Source organism: Loxodonta africana, chromosome 3 (assembly GCF_030014295.1).
Source record: "Loxodonta africana isolate mLoxAfr1 chromosome 3, mLoxAfr1.hap2, whole genome shotgun sequence".
NCBI classification, from domain to species: domain Eukaryota; kingdom Metazoa; phylum Chordata; class Mammalia; order Proboscidea; family Elephantidae; genus Loxodonta; species Loxodonta africana.
In genome coordinates this window covers 55939693-55952984 of record NC_087344.1, presented here as the reverse complement: position 1 = coordinate 55952984, position 13292 = coordinate 55939693, and the positions used below count along the sequence as shown (strand labels likewise).

Genomic DNA, 13292 nt, shown 5'->3' with positions numbered 1-13292 from the left:
TGTATGTGTGGGTCTATTTCTAGGTTTTCTGTTCTGTTCCACTGATAAATGTGTTCTTTGGCCAATACCATACTGCCTTGTTTACTGTAGCCTTACAGTAAGTATTGAAATCAGGTAGTGTGAATTCTCCAGCTTTGTTCTTGTTTCTCAAAATTGCTTTGGCTGTTCTACTTTCTTTATAAATCTTAGAATCAGCTTCTTGATTTCTACCAAAGGAGAAGGGAACTTAACTAGAATTTTCATTTGGATTGTGTTAAATCTGGAGCTCACTTTGGGAAAAACAGATGTCTTAGCAACAGTGAATATTTTAATACATGAACATGATGTATCTCTCCATTTATTTAGGTCCACTTTGATTTCTTTCGGAAACCCTGGTGTCGTAGTGGTTAAGAGCTCTGGCTGCTAACCAAAAGATTGGCAGCTCTAATCCACCAGGCGCTCCTTGGAAACAGAGTTCTACTCTGTCCTGTAGGTTCGCTATGAGTCGACATGAACTCAACGGCAGCGGGTTTTGATTTCTTTTCATCTGTGATTTGTAGTTTCCAGCATACAGATCCTGTGGATATTTTGTTAGATTTTTACCTAAGTATTTCATGTTTTTTTGGTGTTGTTATAAATGATACTTTTTAAAAATTTTAATTTCTAATTCTTCATTTTTAGTGTTTAGAAAAACAATTGATTTTTGAATGTTGACATTGCTTCCCGTAACATCACTAGATTCACTTGTTAGTTCTGGTAGCTTTTTTCATTTTGTTTTTTGTATATTCCTTATGTTTTCTATGTAGACCATTATGTCATCTGTGAGTAGGGAATCTTATTTCTCTCTTTGTTTTCTGTATGCCTTTTATTTCTTTCCCTTGCTTTATTATACTGGCTAGCAAATCCAGTATGATTTTGAATAGGAATGGTGAAACCAGACATTTTTGCCTTGTTCCCAGTCTTGGGGGAAGGCATTCAGTCTTTGACCATTAAGTAGGGCTTTATGGATTTTTTTTTTTCTAGTTGAGGCAGTTTCCTCTAGTCCTAGTTTACTGAGAGTCCCTACAGCATTTTAAAAGCTTCTTGCCAAGTATTCTGTGGTGAAATAAATTTATGGTTATACCATAATTTATTTAGACAAAGTCCTGTTTTTGGACATTGAACTTGTTTGCTGCAAAGGGTTGTGATGAAGGTTATTGTGGGTAAAATCTTTTTACCTATCCTTAAATATGAATAATTTTCTAAAAGTGTACTTACTGGGTCAAAGGGCAGATTCACAGTATTAAAGATCTTGATGTACATTGCCAGATTGCCCTTAGAAAGGTACCAGATGATGCTCCTACCTATGAAGTGTGAGAATACCTAGGTCCTAGAATTCTCATCAGTTGTGCCAAGGAGGTAGAGTAATTTCTGACTAATTATTAAAAATATATGGATTTAATTATTTCTGTGACTAGTTCACAATCATTGTTAATGATCTGAGGAATTAAACTTATAAAACAAAATATTTATCTTCACGGAAAGCCTCTAACTGTCACAGTTGCTATAATACTCTTACCTTTTTTGTGGCCCTTCTAGGAACTTTTCAGAAAAGTCCGAAGTATCTTAAATAAATTGACACCACAGATGTTCAACCAACTGATGAAGCAAGTGTCAGGACTTACCGTTGACACAGAGGAGCGGCTGAAAGGAGTCATTGACCTGGTCTTTGAGAAGGCTATTGACGAACCCAGTTTCTCTGTGGCTTACGCAAACATGTGTCGATGTCTAGTAACGGTAAGAAGAGAGGAAGGAGTAAAACCAGAAATTTCCAAGAGGTATATTCTCCCCTCAACTACACATTCTTCCCAGAAGTGTTATTGGGGCAACATAAAGGGGAGAATATATTTTTAGTATTTACTAATACAATATCCTCATTGTATGAAAAGATGTTGCTTTATTAAAATATGTATCTCCTCTGGAGAGGGTATAGCAGCTAGACTGAAGTAGGCATGATATGGTCTCATCAAAAGTGAAGAAGATTGAGTAAGGCTTAAATTTGTAATGTGAAATTGTTTTCTTGGGCAACCAATTCTTCCTGGGATGACATAAAGATACAGCAAATGCTTACTTTTACATTTAATTAAATTCAAAATTGAAAAACATGTTAGTTTTAATTCCTGCCTCTGTGAAAATGGAAGAATAGTTTCCTTATGGTCAAAAAGGGTTGAAAACTGATAATTTCATCTCTTAGAAACTATTAGATTTCTTTCTCCTTACACTGCCCACAACAATTTAATCTTCACAGCCTGTCACATCTAGGGCAAGACAGAATGGGAAGCCAAAGAACTTCTGATTAGTGTTCATTGCCCTCCTCTGTTCCGCAGTCATGAAACTGCTGTGTACCATCTGTATTTTTCCTTCCTGTTACTGTTACCAAGGTACTTGTGTCTGAAATGTGTGTTTTTCTTTTATATTTGGCTTTTTTCTTAAGTGTCGCTACTCATTGTCATTGTGCCTCGCCTCTTAGAAACAAGCTATGAAAACACAAAATTGTGTCATTCTACCAGTATTTATTAAGTACCTATGTCAAAGGTAGGTAAGTCTTTTGGGGAGTGGAAAAGTACATCTGTTTTTAAGGAACTCAAAATCCATATTGAAAAATACAGCATTTTTAAGGAAAAAAAAATCACTTATAAGGTATTCTGTGATATTACAGTATATTGATGGTTAAATGAATGGTTTAGACCAAAAGTCATGTTGGAGGAAAAAGAAATCACTATGTTGGTGGGAGAGAGAGAAACTTTTATGAAGTTTATGGAGTTTGAGTTAGACGTAGGAGAACGGGGAATACTCTTAGACAAGTACAAGAGAGGAAAGAGGGTGTTCCAGGCAGGTTTAAGATTGAGGCCAGCAAGCATGGCATAATGTAATGTTTACGAATATTGGCTTTGAAGTCTCAGTTCTGGGTTTAAAATATAAACTTTAAATTCCTATTTTGCCTTAGAATAGTTACATAACCTCTTTAAACCTCAGTTTTTAATCTGTAAGATAAAGATTAGTTCATACAACTTAAAGTCATTGTAAGGATAAAATAAACGAGATTGTGGATGTAAAGCTCCTAGCTCAGTACTTAGCCTGTAGTAAGCCCTAAATAAATTGAAACCATGTTGGTGGTAGAAAAGAGTCTAGGGCCAGATCGTGAAGGTCTTGAAATTCTGGCTTTACTGAGAATGATTGTAAGAACAGAAACCTTCCATTCAGCACGTACTACGTTTCAGTGTGGATAGATGCTTGCTAGGCTTAGATGCTTTATATACATTATTTGTAATGGTTATAACCCTGAAAGGTATTATTAACCCACTGCCGTTGAGTCGATTCCGACTCATAGCAACCCTACAGGACAGAGTAGAACTGCCCCATAGAGTTTCTAAGGAGCGCCTGGCAGATTCAAACTGCCAACCTCTTGGTTAGCAGCCATAGCACTTAACCACTACACCACAAAATATTAGCCCCACTTTATTGAATCAGAAATTGAGGTTTAGATAAGATAAATAACTTCTTCAAGGCCACATAACTAGCAAGTGACAGTGCTAGAATGCAAATCAGGTTTTACTCAGTCATTTGCACTTTACTCGGTACCATGTTGCCTTCTAAAATACTATAATTATCTAAAAGCAAACTAATTTTCTATCTTATTCCCCTCATTTTTGTTGTGGCAGCCACGACATCTTGTGTGTACCCGTTAGAGCTGGGGCTAGATCCCAGATCTTCTAGCTCACACTTAGTGCTCTCTCCCAATTCTAAATGTTTTACTATAGGCGGTAAAGAGTTGATGTTTTTAATAGAGGTGTGTCTTTGATGAAAATTACCTTTGAAAAGGCCTGGCAGTAGTAGTACAAGTTGAATTGGAATAGGATGAGATTATAGACAAGCCAACCACTTTTGAAACTTTTGTTCTGATCTACGCTTCTTTAGTAACATTTACAAAGCTTTACTGGAGTATTTTAAATTATGGAATAACCTATTGGAACAAGTTAAACAACATAGAGATGTACTCAGAAAAAGTCAATACTGTCTACTTAAGCCCAGCTAGTTAAACTCTTCCCTCCCACAAGGCAATTAATATGAATAGTTTAGATGAATCCTTCCACACTTTTCTCTATATTCATAAAATCATATATACACAAGCATATATATAGTTATTTTTTTTTGCTTTAACTTTTTTTTTTTTTTTAAGTTTTTACTTTAACTGGATCACATCCTATGCACTGTTTTGCAATTTGCTTGTTGTACTTAACGATACATGTTTTAGACATTCTTCTAGGTCATTACACATAGATTTTACTCATATCTTTTCAATAGTTGCATAATATTTTATCATATGTGTATACCACAATTCATCTAGCAATTTCTTTACTGCTGGAGATAATTGTTTCTAGTTTTTTGTTTGTTTGCAACCACAGGCAGTGCTGTAATAAACATTCAAGTATGTTCTTACATGCTGGAGCTTTTATTTCTTTAGAATAAATTTCCCAAAGCTGTATCATATACCAAAAGGTATATGTTTTTTAAGCGTGCCAGGGTGCCACAAATGGTTAATGGGCTTGGATGCTAACTGATAGGATGGTGATTCAAGTCCACCCAGAATCACCTCAGAAGAAGGCCTGGCCATCTACTTCTGGAAATCAGCCATTGAAAAACCTATAGAGTACCAATCTGCTCCAACATACATGGGGTCACCATGAGTCAAGATCAGCAAGACAGTAACTGGTATTATGTTTTCAACCTTTTAAATTTTTTTATTGAAGCATAACAGACATACATGCTTTCTGGGAAGAAAAAAATCCCTGATTGTAGGATTTGCCAAATTTAGTGATGTAAGTATTACCATCATGGCTGCTTTTAAGCTACCAACAGTTTGACAATTGACACAAAATTCTTATTTTAAAAAATGGCCTGCCTAAAGCAGTATGAACTGACTTCACACCACTATAACGTCTATACAGAAAAGTGTACAAATCATAATTGTACAGCTCAATTTATTTCAGTAAATAAATTTCTCAAATAGGACTATACCCTTCCCTCTTCTTTAAAGGTAATCACTGTCCTAACTTCTGACACCACAGTTAATCTACTTCTGAGGTATTGAGGGCATAAAGTGAAATGGTGATAATGGAAATAGAGCCATAGAGTCATACTACAAATCAAACACAAAAATGAAACCAATCCCAGAAATAACGAAGCCCTAAATATGAAAGCTAAACTTTTAGAAGAAAATTGAGACTATTTTCATGAACTTAGAAAAAGGAGGAATATTTTCAACAACACTCAAAATGAACAACCCACAAGGGAAAAAACCATCAAATTTTACTTTAAAATTTACAATCTTTGATGCAGAAAATATATCATAAATAAATTTAAAAAATTAAACACATAGTCAGGAAGAAATATATTTGGAATATTTGGATGCCTATAACTTACAAAGTATGAGAATCCTTAATATTTAAAAAAAAAAAAAGGCAAATCAATAAAAACGGCCCAATTAAAAAATGGGCAGTTCATAAAAATGGTAATCCATTGGCTGATAAACTTATGAAAACATACTCAGTGTTATTCATTATTAGTGAGATGATAAGCCACAATTCTGTGTAATTCATACCCATTCGATTAAAAAAAAAAGAAATTCGAAGTATTCACAAAGATTGAACACTGCCAATTTGGAGAGTAATTGAATAATATTGTTGAAGATATCACTACCTAGCAGTTTAACTTCTTGGCGTATACCCCCAAAGAAATTCTGAGACACACAGAATCATATTTAGGAATATTTATTCATATATTGGTTTTAATAATGAATAATACGAAACGACTGAAATATGCCTAAACAGGACAATGACAGTATACCACAATTTAACTGATTACCAACATTGTATGAAAAGGAAGGAGGCCCCAGATAAGCAAAGCATTACTGAAGAAAAAGAATAAAGTAAGAGGCCTCACACTACCTGATCTCAGAACCTACTATACAGCCACAATAGTCAAGACAGCTTGGTACTGGTACAACACATAGACCAGTGGAACAGAATCGAGAACTCAGACATAAATCCATCCACCTACGGCCAGCCGATTTTTGACAAAGGACCAAAGTCCATTAAATGGGGAAAAGACAGTCTTTTTAACAAACGGTGCTGGTAAAACTGGATGTCCATCTATAAAAAAATGAAAGAGGACCCATACCTCATACCATACACAAAAACTAACTGAAAATGGATGAAAGATGTAAATGTAAAACCTAAAACAATAAAGATCATGGAAGAAAAAACAGAGACAATAGTAGAGACCCTAATACCAAAAAACCAAACCCAGTGCCGTCGATTTGATTCCGACTCATAGCAACCCCATAGGACAGAGGAGAACTGCCCCATAGGGTTTCCAAGGAGCGCCTGGCGGATTCGAACTGCCAACCCTTTGGTTTGCAGCCATAGCACTTAAACACTACGCCACCAGGGTTTCCAAAGACCCTAATACATGACGCAAATACAACACAAGCCATAAGTAACAATATACAAACACCAGAAGATAAACAAGATAACTGGAAACTCTTAAAAGTTAAATACTTACGCTTATCAAAAGATTTCACCAAAAGAGTAGAAAGAGAACCTACACTCTGGGGAAAAAAATTTGGCTATAATGTATCCAACAAGGGTCTGATCTCTAGACTCTGTAGAATGCTTCACTCCTCAACAAAAAGACAATTTAAAAATGGACAAAGCGTATGAACAGACACTTCACCAAAGAAGACATTCACGCAGCTAACAGACACATGAGAAAATATTCACAATCACTAGCCATTAAGAGAAATGCAAATCAAAACTACGATGAGATACCACCTCACCCCGACATTACTAGCACTAGTCAAAAAAGCAGAAAATAACAAATGTTGTAGAGGTTGCGAAGAGATTGGAACTCTTAAACACTGCTGGTGGGAATGCAAAATGGTGCAACCACTGTGGAAAATGATATGGTGCCTCCTTAAAAAGCTAAAAATGGAAATACCATATGATCCAGCAACCCCACTAGGAATGTATCCTAGAGAAGTAAGAGCTGCCACACAAATAGACGTATGCACACCCATGTTCATTGCAGCGTTATTCACAATAGCAAAAAGATGGAAACAACCTAAGTGCCCATCAACAGATGAATGGATAACAAATTATGGTACATATGCACAGTGGAATACTACACAATGATAAAGAACAATGATGAATTCTTGAAACATCTCACAACGTGGATGAATCTGGAAGGCATTATGCTGACTGGAACAAGTCAATCACAAAAGGACGAATTTTGTATGAGACCACAATTATAAAAACACAAGAAAAGCTTTACACACAGAAAAAACAATTTTTGATGGCTACAAGGGAGGGGAAGAGTGAGGAGGGGAGATCACTAACTACATAGTAGACAAGTGTTAACTTTGAAGGGAAAGACAACACACAGTGTAGGAGAAGTCAGGACAACTTGACCATGACAGTCATGGAAGCTTCCTAGACACATCCAAACACCTTGAGGGACCAAGTTACTGGAACTGAGGGCTGAGGACCATGGTCTTGGGGGACATCTAGGTCAATTGGTGAGTAGCATCTGTGGTCTTAAAAAGCTTGTGAGCGGCCATCTAAGATACATCTGTTGGTTGCAGCACATTCGGAACAAAGGAGAATGAAGAAAACCAAAGATGAAAGGAAAATATTAGTCCAAAGGACTATTGGACCGCATGAACCAGAGCCTCCACCAGCCTGAGCCCAGAAGAACTATATGATGCCTGGCTACCACCACAGAGGGCGTTGACAGGAATCACAATAGAGGATCCCAGACAGAGCAGGAGGAAAATGTAAAACAAAATTCTAATTCACCAAAAAAGACTGGTCTGACAGAGACTGGAGGAACCCCCGAGACTGTGGCCCCCAGACACCCTGCTAACTCAGAACTGAAGCCACTTCTGAAGTCTACCTTTTAGCCAAAGATTAGACAGGCCTATAAAACAAACAATAACCACACATGGGGAAAGTGCTTCTTAGATCAATCTAGTATACGAGACCAAATGTACAACACCTGCCCAAAAGCAAAGACAAGAAGGAAGGGACAGGAAAACTGAGTGAATGAACACAGGGATCCCGAGGTATAAAGGGAAAGGGGGAGAGTGCTGACACATTGCAGTGATTGCAACCAATGTCACAAAACAATTTGTGTATGAATTTTTTAATGAAAAACTAATTTGTGCTGTAAATTTTACCTGAAGCCCAATAAAATTTATTTGGTCAATTGAGTAATATATATAGCAGTTAAAATTAATGAAGTTATGCTAAATATATCAGCATAATCAACCTCAAAGACAGTACTGGATAATATAATACAATTTAATAATATAGTACGATATGCAAAGTAATAATATCCATCGACTACATATGTAATAAAATTATGACAGAAATGGGATTAAGGAAAAGTACACACAGGTAAATAGTAACTGGTGATAATGACTGCTCTTCCATGGAGGACAATCAGGAAAGCTGGTAATATTAAAAAAAAAAAAAAAATTAAAAGGAATTACTAAGGCTAAGGTCCTAGAAAAAGCGGAAATCCAAAGAAGACAGACATTTGGTGATGTTTCCCCTGTGGACAATGCTGAATCTGGAAAAGGCAACTAAAAAGACTTGAACAACTTGTTTTTCAAAGACTTGCTGGACTAGGGAGACCAAAGTGGGGGCCAGGGCCTGCAAAAGAAGTGATGGAAAAGGCTCTAGTAAACTCCCCAGTGTTTTAGGTTAGGATCCCAAAGGACCACATGCTTAGAATAAGGGTAAACTAGAAATTGACCTGCTCTCACAGGGACTGTCTTAACATCAAATCATCTCAGTCTTTTAATTTGGATTATAGTGATTTCAGATTGCTAGTGTCCCCAATGTATCTTCAGGAAGAAGCAAAAATCCTTTTTAGAGACTATAATACTAGACTTCAAATTATTTCTGTGAACAGTTTTTTCTTTTTTTAGTCGAAGTCTTCAAGTCTTCAACACACAATTAGAAATAATCAGGCACGCAAGCAAAAAAGATACCATGAATGAGAGCCAGCAGAAGCAACAACAATAAAAATGTCCCACAGAGGCACCAGATACTGGCTTTATCCGCCACAAACTTTAAAATGGCTATACTTATGTTTAGGAGCTCTGGTGGCACAGTAGTTAAATTGATCAACTGCTAACTGGAAGGTTGGCGATTTGAAACTACCAGCAGCTCCATAAGAGAAAGATGTGGCAGCCTACTTCCGTAGAGATTTACAGCCTTGGAAGCCCTCTGGGGTCACTGTAAGTCAGAATTGACTTGATGACAATGGGTTTGGTTTTTGAGTATACTTATTATGTTAAAAGTGACGAAGACAAGATTGAAAATTTCAACAGAAAACCGAAAAGTATTAAGAAGAACCAAGTAGGAATTCTAGAACTGAATATTTAATAAATGAAATTAAGAATGGATGGGTTTAATAGCAGATCAGACACAGCCAATGATAAAAGTTATGAACTAGAAGATAGGTCGGTAGAAAATAGCCACAGCGAAGAACAGAGACCAGAAGACAAAAAATACAAAAGAAAGGGTAAAAACGGAGAGGATTCTGTAAGAAGGTCAAACTTCCCTTTAATTGGAGTCCCAGGAGGAGAAGGAAAAAAATGGAAAAGGACAATAGTTGAAGAGATAATGGGTCAGATATTTTTACATCTGCGGAGATAGTAAAGCCACAGTTCAAAAGACACCCTACAATCCCTGAGCATCTTATTTTAAAAAGAAAAAAAAAAAAAAAAAGCTGTATCTAACCTGGTAAACATAAAGCTATTAAGAAAAAAAGATAAAAAATAGCCAGAGTGGGGAAAATAATACTAAAAAGAACATTAATTAGTCTGAAGATTTTTTTTGTTGTGCTTTGAGTGAAAGTTTACAAATCAAGTCAGTCTCTCATATAAAAATTTATATACACTTTGCTATATACTCCTACTTGCTCTCCCCCTAATAAGACAGCACGCTCCTTCCATCCACTCTCTCTTTTCATGTCCATTCAGCCAGCTTCTGACCGTCTCTGCCCTCTCATCTCCCCTCCAGACAGGAGATGCCAACATAGTCTTGTGTCTACTTGATCTGAGAAGCTCACTCCTCACCAGCATCGTTTTCTATCCCATTGTCCAGTCCAATCCCTGTTTGAAGAGTTGGTTTTGGGAATGGTTCCTGTCTTGGGCTAACAGAAGGTCTGGGGACCATGACCACCAGGTTCCTTCCAGTCAGACCATTAAGTCTGGTCTTTTTACGAGAATTTAGGGTCTGCATCCCACTGTTCTCTTGCTCCCTCAGGGGTTCTCTGTTGTGTTCCCTGTCAGGGCAGTCATCGGTTGTAGCTGGGCACCATCTAGTACTTCCGGTCTCAGGCTGATGTAGTCTCTGGTTTATGTGGCCCTTTCTGTCTCTTGGGCTCATAATTAACCTTGTGTCTTTGGTGTTCTTCATTCTCCTTTGCTCCAGGTGGATTGAGACCAATTGATGCATCTTAGATGGCTGCTTGCCAGCGTTTAAGATCCCAGACACCACTCTCCAAAGAGGGATGCAGAATGTTTTCTTAATTGATTTTATTATGCCATTTGACTTAGATGTCCCCTGAAACCTTGGTCTCCAAACCCTTGCCCCTACTACGCTGGCCTTCAAAGCGTTCAGTTTATTCAGGAAACTGCTTTTGGCTTAGTCCCTTTCTGCTGATCTCCTGTACTGTGTGTTGTCTTTCCCTTCACCTAAAATAGTTATCTACTATCTCATTAGTGAATACCCCTTTTCCTCCTTCCTTCCCTGCCCCCTCTCATAATCATCAAAGAATATTTTCTAGCCTGAAGATTTCTTAATCAGGACATAAAAATCACTAACTACAAAGGGATAAATTGGTAAATTGGGCTACTATAAAATTAAGAACACTATTCATCAAAAAATGTCATTAAGGGAGTAAAACTGCAAACTGAATATTAGGAGAAGATAATTGCAACACAAAAATTCGATAAAGGGCTTATCAGATAATTTTTTTTTTAATTACTACAAATCAAAAAGAAAACTCAATTTTGGGTGGATGGGAGACTTGCACAAACATTTCACAAAAGAGGTTATCCAACAAACATGACAAGGAGATGCAAAACAAAACCATGCAGTTTCCTCTAGTTCAACTAGGAATTATTGAGAAGGCTTGCAAGACTCCACAAACAGCAAAGCTTTTGACTAGAATTTAGCACTTTTCTTAGGAGGAAGACAACTGATTTGAGTGGCACACAGAGAAGAGTGGACAGGAGAAAATATCCTGTATCTAAATCTGTACCTAAAATTTTAAATGGGAATAAGTGTAAATTTAAATTTCTGTGCTCTTGTTTTAATCGTCATTTAAATGAAAATCCCTATCTTATCCTGAGGGGCCAGTCCCTGGAGAAAGATATCATGCTTAATAAAGTAGAGGGTCAGCGAAAAAGATGGAGACCTTCAACAAGATGGATTGCAACAATGGGCCAGCGATAGGCTTAAACAGTGATGATTGTGAGGATGGTGCAGGACTTGGCAGTGTTTTGTTCTGTCGTACGTAGAGTCACTGTGAGTCAGAACTAACTCTACAGCACCTAACAACAGAACCCTACTAGAATGTAAGCTTTTTTAAGGCAGGGACTTTTCTATTTTGTTCCCTGCTGAATTCCCACTGCCTAGATGGTTCCTGGCACATAATAGGCCCTCATATATTTTGTGAGTGAGTGGGTAAATGCAAGAACAACTAACCAATTTAAAAGTTCCTTTCAAGTGATCCAGTAGGCTGCCATCTCTTCAGTAGAATTCTCATACTGACCTTTGATACCATTGACATGGCAGGTTGAGTTTTTTTTTTAAGCATCTTTAAAAGACTGTGGCAGTTCAGATCCACCAGCTGCTCCTTGGAAAACCTATGGGACAGTTCTGCCCTGTCCTATAGGGTTGCCTCTAAGCATGAATCAACTTGATGGCCATGGCTTATAAGGCTGCAGGATTTCAGTATATGTCTCTGAACTTCCCAGCAAATTCAGAGTTTATTTTATGCCCTAAGATTATACCTTTTACAAAACCTTTATTACTTTTTATCTCTGCTGTGGTGGTCATGTGTACCTCAGCTCTGAAAAATGGCACTAAAGGTGGAATTTTGAGCACTCCGTCCTGTTATGCTAGACCCAGGGCTTTTAGTATTGCTGCTTTATGTGCCTCAAAGCAAGATGTGAAAAGAATGACAGGACTGAGAATAGTAAAGATACTTAGAGACCAGAAGAGTCACAAATACCATCAGAAAATAAAGCCTGGAATTACTCACAGACTTGAAAACTCAGTCTTGGGCAACAGCTAATGGATGGAGTCACTTGGGGGAGGAGGGACGTGCACATGGCCTGATGGAAAATAAATGGTTTGAAGAAAAAATGGATACGAAATGACTAACCCTTTCACATAACTTGACCCTTTTTTAATCTTGTGGGCATCCCACAGCACTACATACACCTTCAGGTATATCTAATAGAGATGCATTTTGATAGATGTGTTCATAGTACATGCAGAGTATGTTTTGTGCAGTTTTCACAGGTGGCTCACTAAGAGCACTGATAGACATAACCACTGAAAGAGGTAGTAGTATGTCACTGTGAACTCGAGAGTTGTATTCGAACAACTGCTTTATTGCTGTTCACTTCATATTTAAGAGTAAACTATTCTGGAGAAACCAGGACTTTAGAGTTAGCACAGAGGTGCCACTTGCTTACATTGCACTAATTGTTCCAAGTATTTTGCCTCAGACGAGAAGGGCAAAATGGCTTCTGGGCCATGGGTTACTACTAGCATCTTCATGTTCTGAGGCAGCATTGAGAATCCCGAGCATCCTGAGCAAGGCTTGGGCTTATCCTTCTACTTTCTGATCTCCCATTTGACTACCATAGTTGGAGGTTCTTTATGACCCACACAGAGCCCGGGTGGCACAGTGGTTAAGAGCTATAGCTGCTTACCAAAAGGTCAGCAGTTTGAATCTATCAGCCACTCCTTGGAAGCTGTATGGGGCAGTTCTACTCTGTCCTATAAGGTCACTGTGAGTCGGTTTGGATTGGTTTGGTTATGACTCACATAACTGACGACCCTCAGTGATTCTCTGGGAATTTGATCCTTTGGGGATGAGAGGTATCTACCCTCAACACTAGCAAATACGTAAGCAGTACAGGTCCTGCTGCGTGAAGAAAATTACTACTCGATGCTGACAACATT

The 13292-nt window shown here is 37.7% G+C and overlaps 1 protein-coding gene across 20 annotated transcripts in view; it reads left to right on the top strand.

The window, feature by feature from the left end:
- Positions 1-13292, top strand: part of EIF4G3 (eukaryotic translation initiation factor 4 gamma 3) — a 389785-nt gene that overhangs the window by 308876 nt on the left and 67617 nt on the right. For 19 of the 20 annotated variants that reach the window (XM_064281426.1, XM_064281421.1, XM_023551957.2 and 16 more), the window contains one exon: positions 1558-1755. In XM_064281426.1, the coding sequence (XP_064137496.1) occupies positions 1558-1755 (198 nt within the window). Of the gene's footprint in view, positions 1-1557; positions 1797-13292 lie in introns of all 20 variants that reach the window. The other variant, XM_064281424.1, reaches the window with a different exon arrangement.